This window comes from Strigops habroptila, chromosome 4, assembly GCF_004027225.2.
Source record: "Strigops habroptila isolate Jane chromosome 4, bStrHab1.2.pri, whole genome shotgun sequence".
Classification (NCBI taxonomy): Eukaryota; Metazoa; Chordata; class Aves; order Psittaciformes; family Psittacidae; genus Strigops; species Strigops habroptila.
Genome location: NC_046358.1, coordinates 7,991,015 through 8,010,610, shown reverse-complemented (window position 1 = coordinate 8,010,610; position 19,596 = coordinate 7,991,015). Strand labels below are relative to the sequence as shown.

The window sequence follows — 19,596 nt, the reverse complement described above, 5'->3', positions numbered from 1 at the left end:
ACTTTAGGGACTTCTCTCTGGGGTGAATGCCACTTTAGAGGTACACACATTTCTTTCCAGCAGGGAACTAGCTGATTGGATGCAAAACTTTAGCAAGTTGGATAAGATTTATCCAACGAAAAGGATCAAGAAGAGTTTTCAAGTGTTGCCTTTGCAGTGACATGCTAGTAGGAGAGGTATGAGGGAAGTCTGACAAGCTTTGTCAGATACTTGGCAGAAGCTGTGATCAGATGATGAGTTTGGAAGGACAGACTGTTACATGTTTATTAACCTTATTTTCAGCACAGTGCTTACTAGCTGTATTTTGCAACAGATAACTAAGCATTAAAAGCAGGTTCCCTCCTCAGACTCACCTACATCCAGCATTGTACAACACTTCTTTAAAAAACAAACAAACAAACAAACAAAACCCCAAACCACTTTTAACCCCTCTGTGTATAGCCACTACAGGGGGGTTAAAAGTTGGAGTTACATTTCTCTCAAAACTAACCTGTTCTTAGAGAATGTTTGTGCAATCTCGTTCTTTCTTGATGCCCCATCTTTTTCAGTGGGAATAGCCTTAGTAGTTGCTATTTAGAAGAAAATTAACATCTGCTGTCCTAGTATAGTATCTTTCTCTTGCTATGCCTTCTCTTCCCCACAGCAAAATGTGGAAACAGCTTAGTTTAGCTTTCTAAGGCAAACTTAGTCCCAGCTTAAGGATATGCCTACAGACTCTTCTACTTGATGGAGGTCCTGCTGTGCCCCCTCTACCTCTTCTTGTGCCAACCTGTTAAGCATCTGCAGCTCAGGGATTAGAAATGCAGATAGACTTTTATGACACCATACAGTGGTACAACAGTGCATGGCTTAAAGAGGTTTTGTTATCTCATACACTGGTTCACTTTTATGAGATAGTTCTCTCTTAAAATGCAAGGAAGAGAATAGAAAAGGACAATAGTTGGGCAATCTCAATGATCATAGAATGTGGGACATCACAGAAAAAATGAGTGTTTGCAAACTAGGCTCCCTGCCAGCTTTTAGGCAATGTAGCTGTTGCTTAATGAAGGTTCTCTTTACTCTTTGTCTTCTAATATTGCCTTCTAGTATTTCAAATAATTTTAAAGGCCAGAAAAACAGGAAAATCAGCCTCTGCCCTAGTTTCAATGAGCATTTTGCCTTTATCTGGTTTTTTCCTTTGTCTGTGCAGCCTCTATTTTTTACGTCAGGAAGTGATGGTTTCACTAGACTTTATTTATGTAGGCAAAAGTGATATGTTCTGGTGCATTCAGCAAAGGAAGAAAACTTCGACTGTTCTCTCTGCTATAGGAAGGGGAGAAGATGCTCCGTGAGGGGCACTATGCCCCTGAAGCCATTCAGTCCAGACTACAAGAAATGGAAGAGCTATGGGAGGAACTGCTAGCAAGTTGCCAGGATAAACAGACCAAGCTGCAGGATGCTTGCAAGGTAACACAGGGGTGCCAGTGGTTGGGTCTTGGTGTCATTTCCATGGACAGCATGGCTGCCTTACTACATGTCTTACCTATGAGTGTGATTGATACAATTAGACCTGATACTTCCAGACCGCTAGAGCAAAGAAACTACTAATTGTGGACTGATTGAATGGAATCAGCAGTAGAACAGTAGGGCAATCCCTACGGAGGAAAAAGGATTTGTTGACTGTGTTTCCTTCTGTTTTCTGCTGCTGGTTTAGATCAGGATTCCAGAGAGGGATACTGAGGGGAGAAAATATATTTATGCCTAAAAGTCAACTCTCTGCATCTGTCCCAATGGCATTTTTTCTCCATCACATTGAGAAAGAAGCCCACAGCTGCTTTTCATTCTTCTTGCTCCAGGCACATAACTTCTCATAACCAAGTTTTACATGGGCTATCAGACACACTGTGGGTATAAAATAAAGCTCCTTCTTAAAATGGCTTCCTTTTAAGGTACTGTGTCCCCGATTTGTATTTGTGCAACACAAGTAAGATTAGCTCTTAATGTTCTCTGCATCTGTTCTTGTGTTCACTTCGACTGAATTCTCTTCTTCATTTGGACTACCACCCTACCTGGGAAGCATTTGCTGAGCAGTGGGAAGCTTCTTCATGTTTGTGTGTAATTCTTACTGAAAGTGGCCAAGATTTTTATATTATATTGTCTGTCCTAAAGGTTTAAATGAGCTTTTTCCTTACTTGTCCTCAGGGCCTTCATTTTCAGCGAAGTGTAGAGTATATGGAGAAATGGATGGAAGATGTGGAAAATGAGTTGAAAGCACCATATAGTAACAATGATCTAGTGGTTTTGAACAGTCATCTGAAGAAACAAGAGGAACTGGAGGAAGATATTGCTGGCCATAGAGACCGGCTGCAAGAGCTCGTGGTCACAGCTCAGCAATTCCAGAAGGAGAAACATTTCCTTGCTGATGAACTAGAAGAGAGAGTGGATCAGCTGGTGCAGAGGTGTGTGAGTGCCCAGCCTATCTCCTACCATCTTTTTCCTACTTTTATCAGCCTTTTTCTTACCTGCATACTTTTTTCTTTCCTTCTCTACATCATTCTGAAAAGAATATTTTGCATTCATTCCTTATTATTCCTCACTGTGTTCCCTTTAAATCCTGCAGATACAAAAGTCTACATGATCCTCTGCAGGAGAGACGTGGGAGTCTGGAGGCAAGCAGGCTTCAGTATCAGTTCTTCCAAGATGTTGATGAGGAGTTGGCCTGGGTTCATGAGAAGCTCCCCATGGCTTCCTCCGAGGATTATGGCCAGTCCCTGGCAACTGTTCAGAGTCTACAAGAAAAGCACCAGGTAACATCACATGGGAACCATTCTCAGTCTTTAGAATCCAAAAGAACATGGAACTCAATTTGCCTCTGGCAAACTTCTGTCTCTGTGCTTTGACTAACAGGATTCATGATACCAGGGATTACTCTTATCCTTGTCTAATAATAGTGACATTTTTTGAAGGGTATGTCCATGACTTGGCAACATGGGTTTCCATGCTGCTTACCATTGCAGTGGTATAGGTACCACATCATATGCTTTTCTATGGACACATTGTCTCTTTCTCTGAACTGAGTTCAAAACCTGGCCTTTGCAATATAAAATGGATTTTACAAAATGTTGTGCATGCAGTCATAGCTTCTTTGGGCAAGAGATGTCCTAACAAATGTGCTTTGAAACTCAGGAACTACATCCAAGCAAGCTCATTGTTCAGATGTCTCAGGATGAGCTCCCAGGAAAACATCTTTCCCCCAAACTCCTTCTTCTCTATAGGGAGTTAACAGGATATCATGATCATCCTTAGCTGACTTTCATTCCAGTAGTAGCTTTCAAGATAGCTGCTGAATTACTTCACAAGGTTCAGATGGGCCATCAAAGAAAGCACTGCCTGGAACACTGTCATCTCAAATACCAATAAAGCAGCAGCTGCCTTCCTGATCATTTTTAGCAAGGAGCACTGTCTCTTTGCAAATATGAAGTGGAAGAAAAAAAAAATCCCACTAAAAGTCTCCAGCAGCTATTGGTATTTAATGTTAGCAAATGACAGCCCAAGTCAAGTGTCTCTGGAGAAAATATGTGCAATCTGCAATAGGGCTAGGAAAGACAGAAGATCTTATAAAGTAGGAGTGTGTGTGATATATATATACAGAGAGAGAGTAAGCCCAAGCATTCGATGCCATCTGCATGTCTACAAATAAAAATCCGAACTTACAAAGAATAAGAAATGTCCCCAGGGTAAAATGTCAAGACTGCTAAAGGGAACATACTAGGACAGGGATGAAGTCTCTTAAAAAGTTGATTTATCTGAGGCATGCTCACTATCTAATGAAGAATGGTAAAATGTTTTTAAATGCATCTTCCTGAATATTCCTGAGTAAGACCCATGTGTATATTCTGAATAGTTTGCACCTTCTTAGTATACAGTGTAATTCTCATCTTTGTAAAAAATTCTGTATGTAAGCAAGATGCAGTTCGTGATTTTGACCTAAGACAGTAAGAACAAAAATCTTGTTTCATCAAGATTAAAATGTTATGTGCGCAATTACTCCTCTTACCTCAAAAAAATGAGGAGCTGATTGTCGTGGTAAGGTCGCAGTAGAAAGGAATGTTTGAGCTGAATTAATCTGAGGAAATATGTGGTCTAACTGAAGGAACAGTGGAGATACTGCTTTAGGTTGCAATTTTCTTTCTGTTAATTGGCCAGGTCTCAGGATATTTCAATAAACTGCAAGAATGGGAGATACAGACCATAATACCAGTGTATAATAAAATGCCAAATCTTCCTGCTATTTCGCTTTTTATTCTTCTGGAATCAGGATTAAAATATAAGTTTTGAATTCTTAGTGTTTTACTAGCCAGAGTCTCTACACCTCTCTTTTAATGTTAGCTTACAGGCAAACAAATGTCAGAGGTAACATAACAGTCCGGAACTCAATATACTATCTGTTCCACCCTCTATTGTTTGTTTTAGTGAGCCAGATTTGCAGTTTTTGGTTTGTTACCACCAAAGAGATTGAGCATGAAATGTATCGACCTAAAATAAATAAATACTGTCTTGCTAAAATGCATTTGCAGACAAATATAATACGTGTACACACAGCTGCTTGGCTTGGAACAGAGTTTCCTCTCCCTCCCTTTCCTCTCACTTTTTGGTTTCCTTCCTTTTAATTCCTGTTGTTAGAAATTAAGTACTGTGAATACACGTTCCTAAATGTTCAACTGCGAAGTTGTTCTTCATGCTGCTAGTTTATTATTAATACACAGTACAAGATGTTTTATAATCTTTGCCACTGGATTCCATTCTGCTGGGGTCAGATATGGTGTCACTTTTCAACAACATAGTGTCTGTCTTGAAATTAATAGGGGGGACTTAAAGGCATGATTAGAATCAGAGCTCTTTTCCAGCCAAGTCTCATACCTCAGTTGAAAAAGCAGCTCCTCCCCTCAAAGAGGGCATCTCTTCTGCATTACAGAGCTCTGCAGTCTAACACTGAAACTGCCTGCTTTATAGCTATGAAAATAAACAGAACAACTGTAAAATGATGGGGGTTGGTTTGATTGTGCTCAACGTGCTCAGGCAGAGTTAGCTGTGAAATGCACATCTGCCCACGTGCAAATTGGTATGGTCCTTGCCCACCCATGCAAATATCATATGAGGGTGTATATGGATATGCATATGGTTTTAAAATCTACCAGTCTTCAAATATTAATTTCAAGTAAAGTCTTTGAGAACTGGTTCGGGATGTTTTCTTCCCTCCTTGTCCTCTTGGCTACCTGGTAGAATGTGTACCCACAGTGTTTGCAATGGCTGTTATGCAAAGCTGCATCTTCTACAAAGGCATTAGCAAGTGATAAATACTGATAAGCAGGTGAATTAATTGTTCTTCCCTAGACACATTTCAATTCAAGAAACACCATGTGATGGGATGGAAGTGGGTATATTTCAGTGGAATCTACAGATGAGAGGTTTGTTGTTAGAACCTCTTCCCTCCACACTGAGGTCCAAACTTCAAGCCTATATTTGATTTCTATACTCGCTACTTCACCCCAAAAAACTCCCCCACCCCACTTAGAGCATTCAATTGGACTTTGCACCTCTGACCCATCTTTGTGTATAGAAAATAAATTTATAATGGAATTACATGACTACATTATCTGCTGTAGAAATATCCATGGCTTTTATTTCCAGTCTGTCATTTTACTCTCTACTCTTTCTAGATTTTGGAGAATGAGATAAGCAGTCGGGATGCTTTGACCAAAGCAGTGCTCAGTACAGGGCAGAAACTGGTAAGAGGAGGTCACTCAGCCTCTCGCAAGATCATGGAGCATCTAAAGGAGCTTGAGACTTCTGTAGAAACATTGAAGGCAGAAGCTCAAGAGAGGAGACAGCGGCTCATGCAGTCATATGAGGCCCATCTGTTCCTGAATGAGGTAAAGATGGTTCACGAGAAATTTAGTTTGGCCTGTTTTCATTTAAAAGAACCAATACCTATGTTATTGAATGGATGCAAGTGCTGAGATAGGAGCAAAAGTCATCCTGTCCTGATTTTTCATATCTGGTAAATATACAGTGGAGAAATAACAGTTACTTTTCCAACTAACTACAGTGAGGGATAAACATGTAACTAATTACTGAGTTCTGGGTACACATTTTTTTAAATAGTTTCTGCTAGATTGCATTACAGAGAGGCACATAAGCCCCTCTCTGTTTTCACTGATGTGTCTTTTTGGGCACCACTGCTTTCCAGTTTTCTTTGTCTTGACTTACATCACAGCTGTGTTCAGGCTCATCCCTGTATTTTATGCAGCTATTGGAGGTGGAGGCATGGCTGGCGGAGAGGAGTTTCATTCTGGAGACCTCTGATTATGGGAAGAATGAAGAATCCACACAAGCTTTACTTCGTAAACTTGAAGCTACCAAGCTGGACATGGATGGTTTCAGGCCCCGGATTGAGAAAGTACAGGAGACAGGTGCCAGCTTAATAAACAAAGACAGCCCAGAAAGGTAGGAAAGTGAAAACAGGCTTCTGCACCAGGTCCAACAGTAATGCCCAGAGAAGGCAAATATGGAAAAGTTCAGCCTTCAGCCACTGTTTGGGGGCTCGCTCAGAAATATGACTTCAGGGACATCAATCCCTCCTTCACCACCATCACTCACACTCAGTCCCCAAAAAACGTGATGATTGTTTTAATGTTTTCATGACTATTGTTTTTTAACAGCAGGACAATAAGTGCAGATCAGCTGCTTTGTCCATTGTCTATTCCTAGGAACTATCATCTAATTCTCATTTACCATAAAGGTTCAAAAACCTCTGTGCTTGAGAAAGGAAACAGACATTCTTGACAGTTCAGTTTTTCATTGCCAGTTTGCTTTTATGTCTGGGGAAGAGGAATTGAAAAGAGCAACCATTTGTATGAGATATTTTAATTTCCTGAACTAGCTGGTTTTAACAGCTTGGCATAACTCACTCCATGATGTTATCTTGTTTCTTCTGTATTTTGAACGTGTTGCAAATTCAATCTGTCAGGAAAAACAATGTTCAAAAAGAACAGTAGAACAAAGACATACCTTGTGATTCTTGTTCTTTGCAGTCCAACCATACTTTCAAAGCTCCAGGGGATCCTAGCAGACTATCAGTCTCTCCTACAGAAAGCTGAGATCCAGAGAAAGCGCCTACAAGAACAATTCCAGCTCTACCAGTTTGAAAGAGAATTCCAGTTGGTGGAAGCATGGCTTTCCAGTAAACAGTCTGTAGCGGAGTCCGATGACTATGGGCAGGACTTAGATGATGTTGAGGTAAAAGAAAATAAAAAGTATTGTATGTATTTTGTGGCAAAGCAGGAATATATTTGCTGCAGGTTTTGTGTAGTTGCTGGCAGTAAAGTGTGTTACAGTGACAAAAGCTAAGCAAACCAGTTATCTTTACAGCAAGAACTTAGACTAGTTTCTGTCTGCTTATACAGGGCTATCTGAGGTAGCATCCTCCAATAGAAAAAGAACGTACATGAGAAAGTTAGCTTTTTCTTGGGATAAGGTGAGGTCAGCATGCTTCATTGCTGCTTCTGATTATAAACTTGACGCGGCTCAAAAAATTTGATGTGACCAGGCCCATAATCTTGTAACAATTTCAGTGGAGAACTCTGGGATGCAGCATTCACACTTCTAGCTGCTGATTTCAAGGATAAGTTTCTCCTCAGGGCACACAGTGCAGAGAGGTATAATTCATAATATTCACTCCTCAACAACTGTTGCAGGTTATGTTTTTTAGCTTCTGATCTGGGCAGCATGTCAGTATGTGGGTGATTTTTCTCTGCGACTTAACATGTTAAATGATCAAGACAATAGATTCCTTCTTCTGACTCCGAATCATTTGGGTTTTATCAAATGATTTTCACTTGTAGATTGCAATACATAGCTTTTGTGTTATACGGTACACAGCAAGTGATCCCTTCTGCCTCTCTCATAAAAGTAGGCAGAAATTCTTATATCTAAATCTTTGTCCCATTTATCTTGCAGGTGATGGAGGAAAAGTTTAAAGATTTTGTAAATGAGGTGAAACCTCTGGGACATTCCAAAGTTGTCTCCTTAAATGAGTTAGCATCTAAACTAGAGAAGGAAGGCCACAGGAAGATGGACATTATCCAGAAGAGAACAAAGCAAGTCAATGAGATGTGGGAGAAACTATGCCATGCCATGCAGACAAGGACAGAGGTAGGAAGTATAAGAAAAACTGGGGCATTGAATTCCCTGCAGTTTCTCATCTCCTTCTTCCTTTCCCAAACCAGTCCATTGTTCACATTGAAACACAAGGTTTGTAAGAGCAATGGGTGTATTCTGTTCTGTTCTTTCTTGATCCATTTCCCCTTATAGCCACTGCTTACCCTACTGTTCCTGGCAAGGCTTATACTTGAAAGTTATTTATCAGCCTAGAGTAATTATATTTTCCTTAATTCACTGCTAGCTCTGGTTTCTTGAAAAACTAAACCAGGCTAATGTTTTACCACCACTAATAGGAGGCCGGCTCTGGCACTCATCAGACTCTTCATTGAACTACTTCAGCTTATTAAACAAGATTAAAACTCTCCAGATTTTTTGCTCATTTAGTTACTTGAAGTCCAAGAGGGGGTATGGAAGAAAAGGTGATAGAGAACACAGCCAAAAGCCCTACTCTTTGGCAGCAGTCAGCTGTTAAATCATCTCACCCTGTCTCTTGAAACTGCAGTCACAGATGAGTTTGGAAAATCAGAGACGACACACAGAACTCAACATTTTCGTTTGTTTTAAGGGGAACAAAAAATGTCAGATGTCCTCAACTCTTTTCTGCACTCCTGTTACATACACATTTTGCCAATGAAGTAGCTCAAGCTGTTAACAGCAGTACCTGCATGACAATTGCTAATATATAGTTTAAATGTAAAATAGTATTAGAACATATTTTAATTCTCTTATTTCAGAAAGACCTAATTTTCACTTAGCTCTGCTTACTGTCACTGTTTGCAGTGCAGGCCTGTATTCCAAGCAAGTTTTTTAGGATGCTTTCTGTGGCTGAGAGACCTACCCTTAGGGGGCAATTCATGCTCTCCATCTTGATCATTCATCTTATGCAGGGATAAATTTCTCTTTGGAGACATTTATTTCTTTACATTGATGAAGATAACTTGGGGAAATTAGGTTAGCTTGAACACCTCACTTTCAGGTAACTTTATTGGGAAGGTATTTCTCTCCCACTCCAGTCGGTGTTGCCTTAGGACATATGAGGGTTGTCTTTTTTGTGCTGCAGGCATGATATATAGTATTACCATTAAATTGTTTCTTTATACCAGAATCTAAGAGCAGCCCAGCAAGTTCACCAGTATGATCATGATGTGGATGAAGTAAAGGGCTGGATGCAGGAAAAAGAGGCAGTGGTGGATATAGAAGATTATGGATATGATCTTCCAGGTGTACAAACACTTCTCAGCCAGCTTGAGGGAGTAAAGGTAAGGATATCTGTCATGAAGCAGTGGCAAAAAAGCATAAATGACAGGAATAAAAAAGAGATTGATGCTTGATTTGAAATCCTCCCAAGTGACTGGTTTGCAGGTCAACAAAAGATAAATTTCTTGTACCCTGAAATATTCTTGGTGGTTCACAGAAGAGGTGACCTTTTCCTCCTGTTTTTAATATTGTGATATTATATTATTAATGCTCTTGCTTCTAAGGATTAGCTTCTCTTCTAAAATCTATTCCAAATTATAATTACAAAGGTGTCATCTGAACTATAAGAGACTTCAGCTCCACACTTACCAAATAATCAGTATGTCACATTTAAAGAAGATTCTTTGCTGTTTGATGATGCTGTTTGATGTTAAAAGGCATTAGGACAAAACTGAGAGGAAAAGTCTTGAGAGAGTCATGTTTTCAGCCTTTGTGCAGCCAGCGGTTAGAAAAGATATACACCATCTTAAAAATCTGCTTTTGACAGATGTAAATAGTGACTTGGTCTTACAATCCATTCCATCGCTCTTCCAGAGAGATCTAGGAGCCATCACAAAAGAGCTGGAACGGATTCGGGGAGAGGCTTGGCACCTTAGCCGCACATACCCTCAAGTCAAGGAAAACATCATGGAGAGACTCACAGATGTGGATGAGTGCTGGGAAAACCTGGACAAGAAGTTTCTGGAGAGGAAAGCACGACTGAGCCAGGCAGAACAAGTCCAGCTCTACTTCAATGACTGCAGGGAGCTGATGTATGTGTTGGCCCCTTGAGTTTGGCAGTGGGCCTTATTTCTTCTCTTTCCCATATAGGATCTTTCTAAATTATACATTAGTCATTTGACTGCTGTCCCAGGTGCTCTACAGCTTGCTTGCAAATCTCTTTGAGTAATACGTGCCATCTTCTCAACAGCACCTCACAGATTCTACCACACATCAGAGGTGACCATGCCACTCCAGCACAGTGTGTGTGACAAACCCACATTTTTAGACTATTTCCGAAACAGTCTTGGAGTATTTGGTCACTCTGGATAGATTTGGTAGTCTCACAATTCCAACTGAAATTACTGTTGATTCTGCAGGAAGATGGGAGAGTCTCTGCTAGATGGTCAAGTAATTTGTACACCTGCAGAGACATTAGTGCCTCCAGTTCTAGAATAGGGTAGAACTTGCTTAAGCATTGAAAGTGAAAGTGAAAGTTGAAAGATGCTGCAGCTACTTTCCTCACAAGCTGTTTATTGAAACAGCGCTGGGAATACTATATCAGGTTATAAAAATGCATAGATGTGTGAGTGAATCCTCATCATTGTATTTGTATATTCATATATTTCATGAGCAACAGAAGTCTGTACACATGCATCCACAGCCATAGGATGTGTGCATTCCTGAGTAATCAACAGACTCAGATTCCTTCCCTTTTCTCCCTTTTGACTTTATTCTGTAGGGCCTGGGCCAATGAGATGCACGCACTAGTGATATCCGAGGAGCTGGCAAATGATGTCCTGGGAGCTGAACTGCTTATCAAGCGTCATGAGGAATACAAGCGGGAGATAGAGAAGCAATGGCTAAAATACGAAGAAATTCAGCGGGCAGGAGGTGACCTGATAAAGAATGGGCATTTCATGTCTGCGGAGGTGTGTGGAGTTAAATATTTTACAAGCAAAAGTGAACAAAAAGACATTGAACAGGAAGGATGCAGCTTTGTCTCTTCTTTCAAAACAGAAGAAATAAACAGGAACGTCAGGTTCTCTTCTATTAAAAACTGCAGTCTTCATGTGACATGTAGAAAAAGAAAACACCTTTTTAAAGCTCTTTCTCCTCTAAAAACTGCTTCTGAAGCTGACCTTAAAAGAATAGTCACTGGATTGATTATGGCTGTGTGAGGGGGAGGGAGGTACCACTATTCCACAGAAAAGATGTGGTACATATATGAGACTTGAGCATTTAACTACACATATCCTAGGATAAAATACATCACAAACCAATCAATTACAGGATGGACTGATGTCCCTGAAGATATGTACACCAGAAGATACGTAATTCTTCAGAAATATTATAAAGCCAAAGGGGCTAGAATGTTAAAATTTGTGTGATCCTGTTATCTATGTACCTTTAGACTTTGACCTTTGCAGTGATCCCAAGCTTGTCTTGATACTTATAGATCCAGATATCACACCATCAAAAACATCTTCAGAATTTATGCAAGATTACATCACTTCTGTTGTAGAAAAAATTAGAGAAGTTTCCATTTTAAAGCGCTCAGTTGTTGCCTTCCCATAAATGGATATATTTGTTGAATCTTTTTGTTCTCTCTAGTTTTGTCATATACAAATTGCCTGGGTATAAATTTTCATCATGGGAAAGCATAAATCAGAATATTGTTTCTACAGTATGTGGAATATGCATACAATTATAATATATAGCTGTACAACATTCAGGCTAAATGAATTCAAGTAAGAAATACAAGGACTCAGACATCCTTTCTAAGCTATGTTAACAGCACAAAGTTATCTAGAGGTCATCTTTTGGATCATGAGGGCAAATTACATGCTAGTTGGCTGTGACATGAAACTCTGATTGGATTTTTCACCTCCTGGCATTACAAATGTTATTTTTCTAGATTGAAGAAAAACTGTTAGAGCTGTCAGAGCTCATGAAGAAGGTAAAGGAGAGCTGGGACATGAGGAAAGAGTTGTATGAGGAAAACTGGGAGATTCAATTGCTCCGCAGAGAGCTAGAACAAGCAGAAGCATGGCTGGCTGCCAAGGAGAGCTTTCTTTCAGACCCTACCTATGGGGTGAGTAAAGACAGTGCAACACTATTGGAATGCCTGCTACTGTATATACAGAGTGCTCGAACCATATATCAGCTTGGGCCTGAAGTTAATCACAATCATCTAAACAGTAATGCGCACCCTTGAGATTACAAAGGGCAGGAGCTCTGTCCTCTGACAGAAGTGAGCCCAGGGTAGTTGCTGCATTTGACATAGTGCTGGGCTCCAGGGGGTGGTAGAAGACTGGGAAGAATTCCAGACCATTTTTTCACATATTAAGATAACTTGCAGAGGGTTCAACCTTCCCTGACATGCTGAGAGCCTGTTTTGAAAGGAAAAAGGGTTTTTTCCCACCTCCTGTGGGACAGTAGAACGTTCTGCACAAATGGCTTGATAGCTAGCTTGTGAATTCCTATTTAAACACCAGCTTCCATAGGTTTTTTAATCTCACTGTTGACTGTCTTCTGATGGTTTATAAGATGGGAAAACAATGTCATAAACTTAGGTATTAAAAACTAAGCAGAGAGCCAGACAGAGGTTTAAGATGCATGTGTTGTGGGGCAGGAATGTGTCTAGCACAAGCTGGAATTCAAGTACTTAATCCGTATGTAAACAGTTATAGTTGGAAGCCATGGTACCACGTGGCTTTGCAGAAAAAAAGAAGGTTGTTATTTGAGCTCTGTTTTTTAATGTACAGCAGATGGACTGAAAGCTACAGGTATTTTTTTAAGTGTAAATTAAGATTTTTCACACATTACCAGGGGTTTAGACATTTAATGACAAAAATTTTAGAATCATCATTTGGCTTAACAGAATGGGTAATCTGAAGATAATAGGCATAATCTCTTCTGATGACTTGATTTTGGACTTATGTATCTGATGATTTTTCCATTCAGGACTCAGTATCTGAAGTAGAGGGATTACTGAAGAAACACCATGATTTTGAGAAGATGCTTGCAGCACAGGAGGAGAAATTTGCTCAGCTCAGCAGGAAAACTAAGGTAAGAAGCGGAAGGTTAATGAGCTGCATACGAAACAGGATAATGCGGGCCCTTGAATGTTTGGAGCTCAGTCATTCCATGTAAGAATGAACTCCTGTGCTCAGAGGGAGTAAATGAGTGACCAAAGCTGAGTTTTTGCAGATAGAGCAGCTGAGAACAAGACTTGTATGTGGATCAAAAGAGTCCAACCAGCTTGCAAAAGTTCTAGGGGAGAAGTGGAAACTTTGTTCTGCCAGGAACAGCAAAAAGGATATGTAGCATGCATTGCTGTGAGAACAGGGTGATTCCTTGCTGTACGGATGGAGAGATTTTGATTCATTCAGGATTTCAGTAGTGAGATGCAGTCCCCTGAGAGTGCTGGAGGATTGCAAAGGGCTGAAAATAATGGGAGACCACGGCAGAGATAGGCCTTTTTTCCTTCTGGTATCAGAGTTCTACAGTGGATTCTATTAAGTACCAAAAATATTCAGTCAGCATCCCAGATGGTTCAATGGTTTTTTAAATTGTTTTCCTGAAATTACCAGCAAAACATAGCTTTTGTGCTTGGCACTAGGCTAAAAATTAGCTTAGCTGAGTCTGCCTCTTTTTCAGTTTGCAGATTGATTGAATGGACAAAGGTCCTCCACTCTAAAATTCCATGAAAAACTCCCTCATACTCGCTGTTCCTACAGCAAATGTAGGAACATTTGTAGGAAAGTTGTTCCTTTCCAAATGTAAAGCAGCAGTGTCACAGAAGAGCAGCAGAGCTTCTCTAGATCTTATAAAAGACTCAGCCTCTAGAGAACTTAGCAAGGGCAGGATTCACTGCATTCGAGGTTAACTGCCATCAGTATTCATGGTTTGGGCAACAAAATAATGCTCAGCATATAGCAATTAAGTTCAGTTCTAACTGTAAGAATGCCAATGCCCATGAACGTAATGAAAGTGATTTTAAAAAATGCAATACCTGTGTTCTACAGAGGGAGAGGAATCTTCTGAAACAAGTGGACACAGAAGAGAGTGAGCAGAAGGATAAAAGCAAAGTTGTACGGGTTCCCTCTCTGAAAAGAAAAACATCTGACAAAAGGAACACACCACCAAAAGTGATAGAGATAAAGAGCACAACGCCACTGCCATCCGCGCCCTTACCCAGCATGTCCTGGAGGGCCCCACTTGAAACTATTTTCTCTCCTGTTGAAAAGTCTTCATCAACATTCCAACAGCTCAGTGCTGGGAGAGCCCCAGAAGTGCTGAGCAGCAACAAAACAGAAATGAAAGCTGAGAGGAGGCTCAGTGAGATTATCACTCCTCCTACACCGAAGCTGGTGGGCCCACGAGCTACATCTTTGGAAAGTCACAGTCCTTTAAGCTCTCCTTTATCTCCTACTCCCACAAGCCAGCAACGCAGCAGCAGTTTGTCAGAATCATTTGCCCCAAGCCTTTTATCACCTCACGAAAAGAGTGCTGCAGGCTCCTCTTTCTCCAACCTGCAGACAAAACTAATGGCAACTCCACCCAAGCCTAGCCAAAGGTCACTAGATCAATCGTCAGACTTACTGCTGTCTAACTCCTCTAAGGAGAGGTTTGAGACTGCATCTTTGGTAAGTCCCAGGGATCCCTGGCTCTCTCCTAGAAAAACTGCTATCCTGTGATAGTTAAAGTAAGGAAATACATGAAAGCCACAAAAAGCACTATACAGTGGGCATTTCAGTGGATACACTCATGGATCCAAACAGTAAGAAGCATTTTATGTGCCTTTGCAGTTGATACACTTCCCAAAAAGATAGTTGACTTAAGCAGCTAGGTTTACCTTAAAAGCATTTTTAATTTGCTCAGCTTTATAGCCTAGGTCTTGACAACTGTACTGGTGTCTGTTCTTCTTTCCCAAACTATTGGTTATTCATGATGCTGAATACTCGGCAGAGCACTTAACAAGAGCCAGGAGATGCTGTCTCACAAAGAAGCAAGACTGCTGATTTACCCATACCCTCTATGTGAAGTGGTGGTGCTGGTCCACTCAGTTTAGAAGCCAGAGAGAGGCAGGACTTAGTGGCACCCTTGCCAAAGAGCTGACCTGGTGCTAGACTAGAACAAACAAAACCAGTTTGCTCACCCGGACAGGAAATGCACTGATTGTTTACTCATGGACAGGTACAATTTTTCTCTTCTCTTCTTGCACTTTGAGAATAATGTGTTTGTCTCACACCCAGTACAACACTACACATTGGTGTAACTCCGTATTATTGCAGGGGTGGTATGAGTAACCCTAGCAATTTAAATTGTAAAATGTATTTAACAATATTAAAAAATATTAATTAATTAGTACACTATGATAAAGCAAATTCATGAGCAAATTGTTCTAGAAGGATGTGAATTCTCTTCATTTAGGTAGTATATCAGAGATGTGACTAGAGACGATTTATAGCTGAGCTATGAGTGCAAAGGCTAGAGGCAGTAGCAACCAGTTTCTGTGTATGGAATTTTTCTAGAAAGACCTTCCGAAACTACAACATGCATTTAAGGGCCATTTTAAAGTTAAACAGCAATGTTCTTACATGTCCCAGGTTTCTGCAAGTCTCCAGCACATGGAGGGATTCCTAGAAAAGAGAGACCAGCTCCTTCCAGGAAGACAACAGGTAGAAAAAAATGCCATCACTCTGGGTTAATTCATTTTTAACTTGAGTTATAGTCTAGATCTGGTCTGACTTCTTTGGGATAAACTCTTTCTGAAGAAGAGCTCAGGGCTGTGGGTTTAATTCAGTTGCCACTAAAATGGATGAAGTGTCCACTGATTTTGGCATCTGAACAAGTCCTTAAGATACAACAGAATTTTTGGCTGTCATGGGAATCATGCAGAACAGGGTCTGTCTACATTTAATAGATTTATGAACCAGAACCTAGGCTGTATGAACATGTTAATTATGTTCCCCTCATTATAAGTACAGTTTTCAACCGAGTTGGGGGAAAAAAATCAACTAAAAAATGAAATAAAATACAAGCTTCAAGACCCTGTATGAGCATGTGATGGTTTGTTGACAGAGGAAGCCCTCACTCCAATGCTCCCAGTGCATATAATTTCTAATTGTGCTAGAAGAGAATTAAGGTTTCTGTTTATCTTTGAAGAAGTGGCTTGTTTTATCCAGGGCTGAATGAAACTGAAATCTAAATTCTCATATTTGGAAAGAATATCACCTCAGGTCAGCATGCTAATGATCATAACAGGGCATGAAATTTTCTAATATTTGCCATCAATCTGTAGACATTGGAGTGTTTGCTGAGATATTGCACGTAAGCAAGAAAACTAGACTGTGACCAGCAGACAAGGGCCAGTGTTCCAGCTGGGAAGAAGTGGAGGTTTTAGTGGCCAAAAATAGACATAACTTTGATCACTCACCTCCTCTCAAAGATGTTGCAAACCACAACATGGTACATGCTTGCTTGCATCACGTTATGTCATTTGTTCAGTCCTGTCTCACAGAGAGACCCTTCCTGAATCACCCACACTAGAAACTACAGCAGGTTCTGGTTTTCTAGGAGATAATCATGACTAGGAGAGCTTCTGTGATAATAGTATGGGCAGCTTCTGGCTTTCTGTAGAAGTGCACATGAAAGATTTCACTACTCCAATAAAATATATAGCTAATAATTAGATTTTATTACCATTTCTATTACCATTTCTATTCTTGTAGCCAAGCTCAAGGTCTTGGAAATCCTTCTACGTAAAACTTGATGGATTAAAGCTTGATTTCTATAATGATGAAAAAGAAGCATCTAAGGTAATTTGGGTTTTGAATCTTTCTAGTAATCTCTACGTTTATCTATTTAAAATGCATTTAAAAGATAATAGAGGTACCTTTGCTTTGGTTTGGAGCTGGGGTAATCAGTTATTTTTCAAATGTCAACTGAGTGAAAATTCAATAATTGTTCAACTGCTACCAACTATAAGAGAATTAATAAGCTTTAATTATGTATTAAATCTAGTAAAATGTTTTTTTCAAACACATTCCTTAAAAGAAGTATCTTATTCAGGAATTACCTTCAAGATACAATGCAATAGCCCATCGTTCCTCTGTGGTTCTTCCTGTTCCATGATCTTAGTTACAAAGTTAGAAGCAGAAGAAGATAGTATGTGTGTGTAGTCAGCCTGCAAGTTGGTATGAAATTGAATCCTAGCAGAAAAAGAACAGAAGACATTTAATTTTAATTTCATCCTTCTTCAGAATGCACCCACAGTCCTGTCCCTCAGCATTCCTGGTGCCAAATGTGAGAGGCTGGTAAATTACATCAGGAAAGAGAACACCTTCATGTTGCGGTAAGTGCACTAATAAAAACCTACACAGCTACCTGTATGGTTGTACTGACCTACAGTCATGAAAGACTGCATGTTGTTAGGAGGCATAGCTGAAATGTCTTAGACAAGAACAGAAAGTACAAGGCAAGACTAACTAGAATTCACCTTCTCCTATCCTTATCTACAGGCTGAGAGATGGGGCAGAGTATTTCTTTGCAGCACCTTCTCGGACACTGATGGAGGACTGGCTGCAATCACTACAGAATAATATAGGTACTTTCTCACTTCCTTCAAGAATGAACTGTGTTTTTAGCAAATGATGGTAAGAGAAAGAGAAGAGAATGAGAAGGTGTTCATAGTCTGGGGCATTTTCAGCTGTACTTTTTGCCTCTGCTGGACAGCAGCACGCAAGTCACCTGCTACCTTGCAATGTAATGACCTGCAAGGGTGACTTGCAAAGCAGCCTTTCAGTTGTACTGCAATCTGCCTTTAACACTACTTCAGCAGGTTTTTATTTGTGTTCTTTGACTCTGCAGGACACAGTAACAGATCACATTCCACAGCGATGGTGCAGCCTTTTGTTCCAAACACAGAGACCTCCCAGACAAGACTGTGGGAGCTTCCAGACAGAGACTCTGCTGAAAGACTAACCAGCAAAAGCTCACTCCTGAGGTAGGTGTTCTGTACCTCTAGTTCGAACAGATATCAGTGCTGTTTGTGCTCATATGGCAATCACCTATAGAGGGAAATTGTCCTGAGGTCAAAAAGTTCTGCTCCTCTGTCATCAGCGTCACAGAAATAGTGTGACCAAGAAAGACATTGAAGTGCTGGAGTGTGTTCAAAGAAAGTCTGCTCTGAAGACTGCGTTACCTCTATGCTTAACAGAGAGAGACGTTCCAACAGATGACGGAATCAGAGCAGGAGTCTGCAATAGGTGCTTTTGTTTTGACCAGTCTCTCCAGCAGGGTCTGAAACAAAACCCAGTCTCCCAATTAAAGGAGCCAATCGGTTGTCTAAAGTTGCACTGTTTGAATGCTTTCCTCAAAGGCTGTTTTTTGAGAATCAAAACACAGGCATGGAAAACACCCACATGAAGCCACAGCCAAATTCGGAAATCCGGCCTGTAGTATAAATCAATTTCTGTTGCATTTGGAGTCTGTGAAAATCTTACAGACTACGATGTGAAATCCTAGTCCCTCTGCCTGGTAGATGTTTGCTGCTGAGCTAGATGCCTAACAAGTTCTTACATACGCAGAGCAACTTAAACTCCTCTAGATTGTACCTGATTTTCTGATGATGCATGTTGTTGATAGGAGAACGCCTTCCTTCAAAATCAAACCAGAGAGAGAGTCTGCAGCCTTTCGCAGAGATTTTAAGGAAGATGGGACTGCAGTGACACGAGCCTCTATCACCACCCTAAGCCTAGAACAAAGTGGTAATAAAACAAAACTGCTTCCATCTGTACTAGAAGCAGGAAGAGAGAAATGACATTTGCCTCAGTGAATGCCAGACCCTTCACCATTATATCTTAACCCGGCCCTCTGGAAATGTATTGATATGTTTTAAGTTAATCACTACACTTGGAACTTACTTTAATTCTGCATTAAATCTAGTAAAGCCATTAAATGTAATTAAACAGGACTGCGCCTGGTAGCCTTTTGTGTATACAATGACTCTATCATTCTTCATATCACCCAAGTGATATCTACTCCAAGTTGCCTAATAGAAGAACAGATGGGCCTTTAAACCAGACAGCTCAAGTGATTGGCTCTGCAGGACAGAAATGGGGAGCACTGCAGGTAGCTTTGCAGATATCAACAAATAAGATTTAAGAGGGTTAGGTGGTCTGGACAGAAGCAGAAGTCTCAAAGGGAACATTTGTTATACAATTCCCACAGTGTTTTGTACTCTATACAGTCTTCCAGTTTTACAACACATTAACCAACACTTCCCTAACTATTTGCCAGTTCTTTCTGGATGAGATTACCAGGAAAAAAAATCCTGTGGTGTTACTTATTTTTCATGGAATCTGAAACTAAAATAATGCATGAACGATCAGCCCTTCAGTGTAAAAGGAGAGGAAAAGCAGGATAGCA

The 19,596-nt window shown here is 40.3% G+C and overlaps 1 protein-coding gene across 1 annotated transcript in view; it reads left to right on the top strand.

Moving 5' to 3' along the window:
- SPTBN5 (spectrin beta, non-erythrocytic 5) overlaps positions 1-19,141 on the top strand; it is a 93,068-nt gene extending 73,927 nt beyond the window's left edge. Inside the window, 19 exon segments of the mRNA XM_030483551.1 lie at positions 1,309-1,446; positions 2,182-2,438; positions 2,600-2,786; positions 5,700-5,912; positions 6,290-6,486; positions 7,074-7,278; positions 7,999-8,193; positions 9,306-9,461; positions 9,994-10,211; positions 10,901-11,090; positions 12,077-12,253; positions 13,126-13,230; positions 14,190-14,810; positions 15,774-15,845; positions 16,899-16,985; positions 17,430-17,521; positions 17,688-17,773; positions 18,037-18,172; positions 18,814-19,141. Of these exon segments, the coding sequence (XP_030339411.1) occupies positions 1,309-1,446; positions 2,182-2,438; positions 2,600-2,786; positions 5,700-5,912; positions 6,290-6,486; positions 7,074-7,278; positions 7,999-8,193; positions 9,306-9,461; positions 9,994-10,211; positions 10,901-11,090; positions 12,077-12,253; positions 13,126-13,230; positions 14,190-14,810; positions 15,774-15,845; positions 16,899-16,985; positions 17,430-17,521; positions 17,688-17,773; positions 18,037-18,172; positions 18,814-18,988 (3,507 nt within the window). The 3' untranslated portion in view covers positions 18,989-19,141.
- The last annotated feature ends 455 nt before the right edge of the window (positions 19,142-19,596 follow it).